Genomic DNA, 12,622 nt, shown 5'->3' with positions numbered 1-12,622 from the left:
GAGCTACGTATTTCTATGGTTCTTAAGTTTTGAGAGTTTTTCTCGTAACTTTTTATAATATGGGTATGGATCAAGCTATCTTTAGAAAAATATTTCTCATATATTTTGGCCTTTTTGATTAGTTTGGAAACCTTGAAATTCAGAAACGACTCCATGTTTGACCACAATGAGCCCCGTTGTTGAAAAATTACCTAGGAGGGGGCCACACCATTTTATCATAGGCTGCGCAATAGCACTGCCTAAGTAAAAATGATGTAGCCTAATGTATTATTTTTTTTCTTGGTCTTAGACCAGGGTAGTTCGTATCGAAGGAGTTGTCGTAGAAACTTCAAAAAGGGTTCATTTTATTAGAAATTGGAGTGGCTTGTGCTTTTCTTAATAGTCGAAAGTGATTGGAAGGCATCTTACACCCCTTCCACGCCCACCATTTTCCCAAACACATCCAATCAAAATTTTGAGATAGCCATTTTGTTCAGCGTAGTTGATTTCCAGATAGAAATCATGTTTTTGAGGAGGAAACTTCCCAACAGCCCCCAGGGCAAGGGTTGTAAGTTATTCCCTGGGGGCATATAAGGTTTTTATAGAAAGTGTTGTCGTAAGAACTTCAAAAAATGCTCGTTTGATTGGAAATTCAAAGGGCTAGTGCCCTTTTTAATAGTCAAAAGTGATTAGAGGGCAACTAACCCCCCCTCGCACGCCCACCTTTTCCCCTAACACATCAAATCAAAATTTTGAAATAGCCATTTTGTTCAACATAGTTGAAAGTTCTGGAGATTAGGTCTTTGAGGATGACAAGCCCCCTCCCACAGCCCTCAGGGCAAGGGTTGTAAGTTGTACCTTAAGGGCATATAAGGTTTTTAATTGAAAGCGTTGTCGTAAAAACTTCAAAACGGGCTCATTTGATTGGAAACTGAAATGGTTAGTGCCCTTTTTAATAATCGAAAGGGATTGGAAGGCAACTAACACCCCTTCCACGCCCATTATTTATCCAAACACGTCTAATCAAAATTTTGAGATAACCGTTTTGTTCAAAGCAGTTGAAAGGTCCGGATATTATATCTAAGAGGATGACACCCCTCCCCCCACAGCCCTCATGGTAAGGATTGTAAGTTATGCCCTGGGGCATATAATGTTTTTTGAAAGCTTTATCCTAGAAACTCGAAAAAGGGCTTATTCGATTGGAAATTCAAAGGGCTAGTACCCTTTTTAATAGTCAAAAGTGATTTGAGGGCATCTAACCCTCCTCTCACGCCCACCTTTTCCCCCAACACATCCAATCAAAATTTTTGGATAGTCATTTTGTTCAACTTTGTTAAAAGTTTTATAAATTAGGTCTTTGAGGATGATAACCCCATCTAAGCCCTCGGGCAAGGGTTGTAAGTTATGCCCTGGGTGCATATAAGATTTTTATAGATAGTGATGTTGTAGAAACTTCTAAAAGGGCTCATTCGATTGGAAATTAAAAGGGCTTGTGCTCTTTTTAATAGTCGAAAGTGATTGAAGGATATATAACACCCCTCTCACACCCACCATTTCCCAAAACTCATCCAATCAAAATTTTGAGATAGCCATTTTGTTCAACATAGTTAAAAAGTCTGGAAATTATGTTTTTGAGGATGACAACCCCCAGCCCTCAAGGCAAGAGTTGTAAGTTTTGCCCAGGGGGCCTATAAGGTTCTTATTGAAAGCGTTGTAGTAGAAACTTCAAAAGGGCTCATACGATTGGAAATTGAAAGGACTAGTGCCTTTTTTAATATTTGAAAGCGATTGCAGAGGAACTAACGCCCTTCTCACGCCCACCATTTCCCAAAACACATCCAGTCAAAATTTTGAGATAGCCATTTTGTTTAACGTAGTTGAAAGTTTTTTAAATTAGGTCTTTGAGGATGACAACCCCCTCACAGCCCTCAGGGCAAGGGTTGTAATTTATGCCCTGGGGGCATATAAGATGTTTATATAAAGCGTTGTCGTAGAAACTCAAAAAGGGCTCATTCGATTGGAAATTGAAAGGGCTAGTGCCCTTTTTAATACTCGAAAGTAATTGGAAGGCTTGACATTTTTTATAGTAAAAATTGATGTGGGTACAATGTATTATTATTTTTGTCTTTTTTTTTTCTGGTTCAGACCAGGGCACTTCGTATCGAAGGAGTTGTCTTAGGAACTTCGAAAAGGGCTCATTCGATTTAAAATTGACAGGGCTAATCCCCTTTTTAATAGTAGAAAGTGACTGGAGAGCAATTAGTCCCCCTCCCACGCCCACCCTCCCATTTACCGATTATGTTTAAAAACCAAATGTTGCCTAAAGATTAAATCAATATGCATTATGTTAATACTAATTCCCAATAAGGCATCTCAGCAGTATCGCAAGAACGACTGAGGGTATTATGTTCAAACTTTCAGGGCAACTTTTGCTCTTAAAATTTAACCTTATCAAAATAGCGTAAGTGTATTCAAGCTATCAATGAAAGTAAACTGATTTCCTTGCGAATGGTAGCAATTTTTCTATTTCAGGCCAACTAGAGGAGGTATGAAACTAAATTAAGTACTACTAGTTGTGTCCAGATCTTTAAAAGTGTGTATGTTGTTAAAAATTGCAGAAAATTTTTCCAGCACACAAATAGCAGGCCAAACTATAAAGTATAAAAAAACGAAAAGATTTAAAGAATTATTTTCTTTTTCCCTGAAAATACTATGTCAATATAAAACGAATAGAAATTATTTAAAACACTTTTTCCACAAAAAAAGTTTTTCAAAGAAAAGTAAAGAACTCCATAAAACCAAAAATGAGCAAAAATCAAATCAAATAATATATCAAGTGTGAAACTACCACAAATCAGCATTGATAAAAAAAAATGAAACCCAAAACGAACAGAAAATACAATAAATTACCGAGTCAAACTCAAAACGAGCTGAAATTAACATGAGAAGAGCTCAAAACTCCTATGCCTTCCAAAGGCCAGTATGTGTATATGCCTTCCCAATATCAGTATATGTATATTAAACTGACAATGCACATTCATTTGTGTTTATTCAGTAAAGTACAAATTATGTTCTTTTTGAGGCAAATGGCAAATTATGCCATTTTTGAGGATTTTCGGATCTTTTCAAAAATTCCTGTAAAGTTGTTTTCAAAATAACGATTTTACTATTAAGATTAACCAAAATGATAATTTTAAATCTTGAATCAGCCACAAATGGTAATTTTTTTTTATCACTAGACAGTTCGTTTAAACATTTGGTTACTATGGGTCGTGGTTTGCTCTTTACTAGGTTGGAGCTATCGCTGCAACTATGATGGAAGTTTCCTGTGTTTAATCAACTTTAATTCAAAACCAAGGGTTATAGTGTATGTCAAAGGTTGGGGCTCCGAACCTCTGAAGGGATGTCCGCGCTCTAAAGGGTACGAAAAAGAATTTTTTGGATTGATTTTAGAATGCATTTTTTAAATTTATTGAAATTTTTTTTACTATTGCAAAGTAAACAACCTGCAGCCTATTTAATAGGGTGCAATGTCTCTCAAAAGATAAAAATGGATGCAGACCTGTAAAAAAAGAAAGAGAAATCCTGAACGTTAATTTTTAATGAAGAAAAATGGTGTTTAGGAGAATAGAAAACACATGAATTAGCAGAACAGGGAATATCTTTAATTTTTGCTCCTTGTAAGCTATATATATGGTCTAATTATCGATAAGTATTATTGGGCGATAACTTCAAGAAGTTTCACACAAAATTGGGTTTCAAGAAGAAATTTTCACTATATCTTGTTAAAAAGAATGTAATTTAGTTCCTTTATATTGACTACCTCTGTGCTGATATACTGGCGGTTTTGAAACGTAGGCTACTTTTTGTTTTTTTTAATGAGATGGCACCTTATCTTTCAACGCAAACTGAAATACCCAGCACCAGGGCTCATCAGAAGTGTTAGCGAGATTTTTCAACAATAACACCGCAAGTCTTCGTTTATAGTTTTAAGAAATTCTATTTTTCCAGTTAACAAATTTAGATTTAACAGTTTGGATTTAGACCTGGGCACTCAACCGAACATTCTATATTGGTTTTGCTATAGTTTTTGAATGGTGCGATGGACCGTGATGTGATACCAGCTACAATGTTTGTGGATGTAAAAAAAGTGTTTGACACGATTTGTCATCTGATTCTTCTGGATAAGCTTGACAACTTTGGAATAAGAGGTAATGCTCTCTTACTCATCCAGTCTTACCTCAGTGGTCCAATTCTTGGCCCAATACTATTTTTAATATACGCCAATGACCTTCTGGACACCATCACCGATGATGGACTTACTCTACTATTCGCAGACGACACGGCTAATTCTGTCACAGGTTCAGATGAATCATCCGTCAGAGAAAACCTCTTTTTTGGTCTAAAGAAGCTATTGCAATGGTTTGCTGACAACCTCATGGTGTTAAACTTTTCGAAGACCCATTTTATCATCCTCTCTCAAATTTCACATGCCGTACCGTCCATTTCTCAAATATCTGTCCGTTTTAACGGAGAACTAGTTACCATTGTCAGGAAGGAGTCTTGTAAGTATCTAGGGCTAACAGTTGATGAAAATTTATCTTGGAAACTTCATCTTGATACGCTAAGAATACAGCTAGGAAGGAATGTGGGGTTACGGCGGTATCTAAAATTCCGCCTCCCTTTCCCTGCTCGTAAGTCAGTTTATTATTCTCTAATCCATTCTTATTTTAATTATTGTCCGATTGCTTATTTAAATACTTTCAAATCTCCAATTAAGCCCCTTCAACGTCTTCAAAATAATTCCCTTCGTACGTTAAAAGCACTCCTTCCTTCCCCATCTTCCCTCCCCGATAAATCCCCTACTAAGAGCCTTTATACATTTTTAAGAATATTGCCAGTTGATCTAGTCCTTCCTGTACATTGTGTCCTTTTCAGACTAAAACAAATAAAAGAATTATTACCATTGGCTTTAAATCCTAGCAACTTCTCCTTAGTTTCTTTTGGCCAGAATAAATTATTGTTTAAGAAGAAGTTCAGCCAAATTATCTTGCCCAAGAATTCGAACTGAAAGATCCAGATTTTCTCCTAAAAATGCAATAATAAAGTTCTGGAATATTTATGAAAGTAATATAGATTCGCCTTTTTCTATTCCAGTTTTTAAAGCTAAATTCAAACTATATCTAATAAGTAATTATAGATAACTATTTATTTATTTGAAGTCATGTTGGTCGCTGCTATTGTTGATAAAAATTTAATTATGTGGTAGTATATTGATTTGAGGTGTGGGCTGTGGGTTCAGTGTGGTGTCTCATTTTTCTTCCGAGTATATCTAGTGTATTATTATTTCTTTTCATCATTTGTTATTATTATTATTTCTTTTATTTTTTTTTTTTAGGGTGCCTGTTTTCGAGTATAACTCACAGTGTAGTCACCCTCTGTAAATATTTTCTTTTCCATTGATTCATATTGTACAAGTGTTATTTTGTCTTGTAGTGATTTAATGAGAAATTAAATGAACTTGAACTTGAACATTCAATGGGAACATGTATGTAGGTAATGAATTATGATTAGGGATTTTTAGTTACTTACAAAAAAAACTAGAATTCCTAAAAGACTATTCAGTCAAGTGGTTATAACATGGAATTTGCTAACGAGAACTAAAATAGGAATAAGAGCAGGAGAGATGTTGAATAACAATATCCTGCGCCAGAGTCACAGTACGCCTATGCTGAAGCCCTGTCTACTCTACAGCCCTGGTTGTCAAGACAATGGAAAGAAGTTGACATTAGTGGACAGGGAAGTATTCCTGACCAATTTGACAGGAAGGGGTGGGAAATAAGAAATAAAACAAAATATTTTTGATCATAAAAGTGGTTAAAAAGTTCGTAAATTGTATTGAATTTTGCGCTTATTAGGTATTTTTGGTATTCTGAGTTGGTGGAGAGGCTTGTAAATATTCTTCCTCCAATTTTCCTGCAGATGTCTATGGATATCAAACATAAAACGATTTCCAGGGAAGTTTTTCATTTTTGTAACATTGCTCATGCCATAGAAGTTTTAAACTCAAATATCATTGTGGGAACTGTTTATTCATTTAGAAGAAGTAGCAATTTTTAAAACAACCCTGACCCGAAAAACAAACCATATGGAAAAACTCGTTGTGGAAAAAATCATTTTGGCCTGTTTTTCGCGCCCCAGATTTTTAAAGCCAATATTAAGCGGGTCCAAAGACTTCTAAATAAAAGTTTCGAGCTGACCGGAAAATGGAGTTTGGTGACCCACTTTCGAGTCTCAAGTTTGAGGTGATATCGCCCCTATATTCTAAAATTTTCGTATGTTAGAATTCCCTTGTCCCTTGGACTAGCGAAAATAATGTTAAAAAAAATGAACTATGGCCCTTTTTGATCCCAAGTTTTACATTGCATTAATTTTTATATCGAATGTTTTTCTTTTTTCTTTTTCTTTGAGATGCTTTTGTCCCAAGTTCTTACAAATATTTGCTTTTAGCCGATCAGAAAAAAATGAAGCCCATTTTTGAAAGGCCCATGGCATTAGCCTATGATTTTCTGTACATTAGAGTCCCTGAGGCTCAGGGGCCATTTTATAAAATATTTTCTCGGTTTATGTTCGTTTTTCCCAGTTTGTGATTCCAGTAGGTTGCAAGCTGAAGGAAATAAAAACATATTTCTGCCTGTTTTTGACGTCAAAAATCAATCCAAGAAAATGTTTCGGTCTTCATTGAGGTCCCCTCGTACCTGTCAACCCGCTTTGTAAGTTTAAGTCAATTGGAGAAACCAGAATTTTGTGAGCAAGTTCTTAAGTTTTGCATGTCGATTGAGGTCTTATCAACCAAGTATACCCTCAAAGTTTCAATTTGATCCTCAAATGCTCCCATGATGTTGTCAATACACTGTTTTGATGACTTGGCAGGGCATAGTGTTTTTTTAGATACCTTGCAGCTTCGCCCTAAATAGATTATAGGTCCCATAGGGGTAAATACTGAAAAAAAACTTTTAGGTGGATTGCTTCTTCCCAGTTAAAACTTGAAGTGTACTTGGCCTCAATAGAACTCCCTGAGAGTCTCGACTTAATGCACCTGGATAATCCAGAGATATTTGTAAATGCGATATTTTGAAAACCTAGAACCATGGCGTCTTTTGATTTAACTCGATTATAAAACATGAATAATATGTAACTATCAAAGAGTCATAAAGTCCAAAATCAGTCAGTTTGATCAGAGACATTGTTTTTTAGCCCTCTATCCCAACACAGAATTTATAGTCCTCTGATATGGTTATGGTCCCGATTAAAATTTCTAATTCTAGTTTCCAGAGAATTAAAATAGCTGAAGAACGTTGTATGTCGGTGCTAAAATGATATATTTTATTCTCGACGTCTCTTTTTAAATGCGACATTAGATTATCACTATGAAGTTTGTTTCCAGAGTTAGGAAACTTCTACTTTGATTTCTAGTTTGCCCTACTTGTTTTAAGTGAATGAGAAAAAAAATCACTCATTTCCGCAGAAGTTTTCTCTCAAGAATTAAATTTTATAAAGCACTATTACGGTCTCGGAAATTATAAAAAGTTGGTACTTCTAACAAATTTTTATCTTTCAAAAAGAGGAAGATCTCTCCTTTTCTCCCCCCCCCCCTGCTGGAAACCTTACTAATAAAGCATTTTCTTCAGTTAAAAAAAATATTAAAAGAGTTAATCATATATTGACACCGTTGATGGCTAAATCTTTGGATTTAATGTGAATTGTGCGCGTTTTGGGATCTTGGGACACTAATATTGAAGGGAAAAAGAAATAAATGAAATAATGTTGCCTAGTTTAGAGAGTTCTAGGCACTAGAACTTAGAGAGGCACTAGGTTACCAAGATCCTTCGGAAGAATATATTTTGATGTCAATTTTGTGCAGTAAGAAAATTAGAAACTGCATTCAGAAAGGAGCTTAAATTATAAGTAGTTATCTGGCCTACATAAAAAATATTATTACATAAAATAAATATATCTATATATACATAAGTAAAAAAATGTACATTCTTTAAGTGTCTTTTTTATTGTACACATTTCCTTCTCAAGGCAGCTGATAAACACATCTAGCCCCCCCCCCTACAACCCTCGGGTGAAATCTTTGATAATTTGAATCATTGGAATCATAAATTATAAATCATGAGGGTCAGCTCCTTGTTTATGTAACGAATATAAGATTAGAGAGGACTACATAAGACATTAGTGTCAATAGATAAGGTTTTGTGGAAAAAAGCGTTTCAATGAAGTAATCAATGAATTAATCAAGAGTGATTCAATGAAGAAGTCTGAAGTTCTTAGCTATATTTAGAACATCATAATCAGACACAGGAATAAAGCCCATCGACTCATAGTATTTTGTGGAATGCCATTACTAGCTTAACTTAAAAAGATAGTTTTAAAATGTCGTGACACAGGGTATGAGCACGTTTAATCACAGTTTCGGACGTTCCAAAATAAATTTTGTAATAGCTCTGTAACAAATCGATATTATTCACCTAAGAATTATCATATTTGCACCCTTTTGTTACTTACACCGACCAGAAGTTTCTCATAAAAAGCATCAAGCCTTAAATTTGCTCTCCTGTAAAAAAAAAAAAAAAAAACGCCTAATGTATATATTCTTTGATTTTTTGTTTAGCGAAATCAACTGCCAGTCCTCATATCCAAATAGCTTCATCCTAATATATCGGTGAATACGCGCAGCTCCATAAAGGAATCGCGGATTTTTTATCTTTAATTCCTTTTATTTTAATTTCTTTTCTAGCTAATATTACCATGTTTATTCAGTCTCTTCTTTCATGTCTTTTAGATTTGAGTATCGGAGGAAATTCTCTCAACAAAGAAGACTTCGCGCTTGTTCGTCCAAGGCTAGAGAACAATGATGAAAGAACAAACTATGGAAGTTCAAACGGCATGTCAAGAGACAGCCGAAAAACAAGTACCGTAAAGTTCTCACAGAATGTCGTACATTTGGGAGGAAGCCAGGGTAATTTGTTTATTTGTACAGGGACAAATTATAAGCTGTTACTCTTTCGTGAAAGGATCATCTGTCACGTACGAGTACTTATGCTGATTTAGGCCATTTTTCTCCTTTTTTCTACGTAGCCCTTGCAGGGCTGTCTCATTCCTTGTCAATTTAAAGTATAATTTTGTTGGACTAATTTTTGTTTTTGTCCGGTGTCTTGATCGTCACGAACACAATTTCTACATATGCATGTCAATTATGCTTTCTATTATCGTGATGGTCGCACACAAAACTTCTATATACATATGACAATTGACAATAAGCCGTATATATGGCAACTTTTACGATGTTTTTGACGAGATTTTTAAAAAGAGGGTCCAGAAACAATTTTTTAAGGCGACAAAAGTTTCCTTTTTACCTTTCTTTCTCAAGTATTTGAAGTGTGAAATTACATATTCGGTGAAGGGGGAGGGTCTTCTGGTTACGGCTCCCCAAGATAGTAAAATGTGTTCGATTTCCTCCGTAACTTACACATTATCAATGTAGTTTGCCAGTTTTGTTGTTTAAATCACGCCCCCTCCCCCCGACTCCCACAAAAAAAAACACTCCGTATTTCAAAATGTGTTCCACCGCATATAAAAAGTCAAATAAGATGATGGCTAAAAATGTTCAGCTGTAAAACCTTGCCCCAATATTGGTTCAAAAGAATTAGATGAAAAGCAACAAAAGCTGGCTTCAAACGAGTATTTGCATTTCCAATTTGATTTTGCATTTCAAATGAGACATCAGACTTACTGTATGATATCCTCAGTTATTTTCTTTCCGTCTCAAATTGCTCAATTAGATCCAAAATACCTATGAAAAACATTGCAAATAACTGCGAATCGACAACCGAGTCCTTAGAGAGAAAAAAATACATACTGAGCTGTATTCTTTCATTCCAGCTACTTCTTTTGTCTGGTATGGACTAAACGGCTTTGGTTTTTTCTGTTACTCCCACCCTCTCCCTTTTATGTTGTGGTTGAAATGTCTACTTCACTTCCGAGGTCTTATATGTTTCCCTCGTTTTTTTGTGTTGTTTTTTTTACTTTTGTAGTGTTATGGACAAATTACTAATTTCTTCTCAAAATGTTTTAATTTCGTGATTAAATTCTACTGGATTAACTAAACGCTGGAGCATAAGCTTGACAAAGGTTATTTAGTCTACCGGCAAGGTCCTACGGCGATCATCTCTATCTTTGCCATTCTCTTTGTTTGGTAAGTGATGTAGGTAAGTTATATATTGTTCATCAGATTATTTTGCCACAGACAAAGGCCCTTGTTCATAGTCATTTTAATACTTAAGATTTCTAGGTACAACATTTCTACCTTGGTCACCTTCGTCAAGTTAACGCTTGAGCAGGGGTGTAGCTCCAGCATTTTTATTGGTGGGCAAGAGGGGTTTGCATCCGGAGAGTCAAGGAGCATGGGCTTTATAATAATTTTTTCTCCAAACTATAGGGGGGACACTGCCCCTCTTGCCCCCCCCCCCCAAAAAAAAAACAACGCCGCTTTGTTCCGCATAAAATTACGAGCTTGCTCCACCCGACGTTTCTTTTGCGTTGATGTCTTCGGCAAGGTAGTACTCCTCTATATATAAATAATAATAAAAAAAAATCTCCGAAAATTTGTTTTTTAAGAAAAGTAAAGGCACCGTTGAACTTAAGATCAGAAAAAACTGAAACCTACAATAACTCAAGCACAAAACGACCAGAAATTACTATTAAAGAATAAATGAAACCGACAACAAGCCGATTTTAAATAACCAATCATAGCAAAAAAACATGAAATAATTATTAATATAAATGAATAAATAAATCTTAAAACAGATAAAGCTTAAATTGGATAATCAAATCAAGCTTAAAACGAACAAAAACATTTTGCCTTGAAGTATAAATGAAATCCAAAACGAACAGAAATCAAACAAATAATCGTAGCAAACAAACATACAATAGGCAATAATATAAATGAATAAATTAATCTTAAAACGAGCGAAAATTAAATTTAGTTTACAAATCAAGCTTGAAACAAACAAAAATCACTACAAACCGGAGTTTGGGGTTTGTCTCCTTATCTCACTGTAAAAGTCTAAAACCTACTGCGTAATTGGCACTTTACTGAAAACTATGTGCCTTGAACAGCATTGGAAAATGCAAATAATATCAAACTGAATATTTGATATATAATGATATTAATTGTTGAAAGATCATCAGTTCAAAATCTTATTTCTCTGTAAATTTTATTTTCATTTTCAATGCTGTAATAACTGGAAAAGAAAATATTTGTAATATAATTCGTTTTCAGTGAAGCGCCAATGACGCAGTAGGCTTTATACTTTTGCAGTTAGGGAAGGGGACAGTAACCAAACTCTTGTTTGTAGTGAAACTATATTCTTCTTATATAGTCTTGTAAAGAACCAACAAAAATAAACTGAATATTTGATCTATAATGATATTAATTACTGAAAGCTCTTGAGTTCAAAATTTAATTTTACTTAATAATTTTACTCCGATCAGTACAAAATTCGGTTATCAAAAGAACGTATCTCCGATCAGTACACCAAATATGGGCATAGAGTCCCTAGGGGAAATGGATTTCTGAGAAATTGATTGCGTAATCAAAGTGTGTCAATGACCTCTTTTTTTCAAGGAGAATTGTTTCCGGAAGTTTATTAATATCTTTGGAGTTCGACCAGAATTGTTTCCGGGGCAAAGTTTAGATCACACGTGACAGATGATGTCATGGCTGATTGATTTGACACGAAAGGGGAATTAATTTGTTGTTTCTAAGGGGAATTATTGATTCAAGAAAGGTGAATTAATTTGCTGTTTTTAAGGTAAATTATTGATTCGAGAAAGTGGAATTAATTTGTTTTTTCTAAGGAGAATTATTGATTCTAGAAAAGGGAATTAATTTGTTGGGCCTAAGGGGAACATGGAGACGAGATATATTGATTGAGTAATTGAAGGAGAGAATTCCCGAGAAATTGATTACATAATCGGTAGAACTCTATCAGGAGCTCGTGACGGGAATCCATTTATGTGCATAGAATGACGTAATCAACTAGGACAAATGGATTTCTGAGAAATTGATTACATAATCAGTAGAACCCTATCAGAAGGTCATGACAGGGGTCCATATATGGGCATAGAATGACGTAATCGACTAAGACAAGAAGTCCAACTTGAAGTACTTATCTTTTTCACCCACAACTATACTTTACAGCTTTTTGGATACCTCAACACCAAGAAATACTTGTCAAAGATATTGTCAGAGCAAGTTACTTTAAGAATGATTAACAACCACCCATTATCATACTTGAACTGCTCTTTATTTTCACCCAACTCTAAACATTACAGCGTTAATGTAACATCAAGGACAAGAACTACTATTAAATGGCAATATTAGAAAAAATTCTATTATTTATGTCACTGCTAAACCTATTTTCCAACTTGAAGTACTTATCTTTTTCATCCACAACTATACTTTACAGCTTTTTGGTTACCTCAACACCAAGAAATACTTTTCAAAGATCATTTCAGAGCAAGTTACTTTCTTAATGTCCCTCCTAAACCCATTTTACAAGTTGAAGTACTTATC

At 34.8% G+C, this 12,622-nt stretch overlaps 1 protein-coding gene across 1 annotated transcript in view; it reads left to right on the top strand.

Moving 5' to 3' along the window:
- Positions 1-12,622, top strand: part of LOC148954007 (parathyroid hormone/parathyroid hormone-related peptide receptor-like) — a 405,761-nt gene that overhangs the window by 268,960 nt on the left and 124,179 nt on the right. The window contains exon 8 of the mRNA XM_089086079.1: positions 8,828-9,004. Coding sequence (XP_088942205.1) covers positions 8,828-9,004 — 177 coding nt within the window. The remainder of the gene's footprint in view (positions 1-8,827; positions 9,005-12,622) is intronic.

This window comes from Artemia sp. Qi Xiang Cuo, chromosome 3 (genome assembly GCF_049724085.1).
Source record: "Artemia sp. Qi Xiang Cuo chromosome 3, ASM4972408v1, whole genome shotgun sequence".
Taxonomy (NCBI): domain Eukaryota; kingdom Metazoa; phylum Arthropoda; class Branchiopoda; order Anostraca; family Artemiidae; genus Artemia; species Artemia sp. Qi Xiang Cuo.
This window is presented reverse-complemented; position numbering and strand designations above follow the sequence as displayed.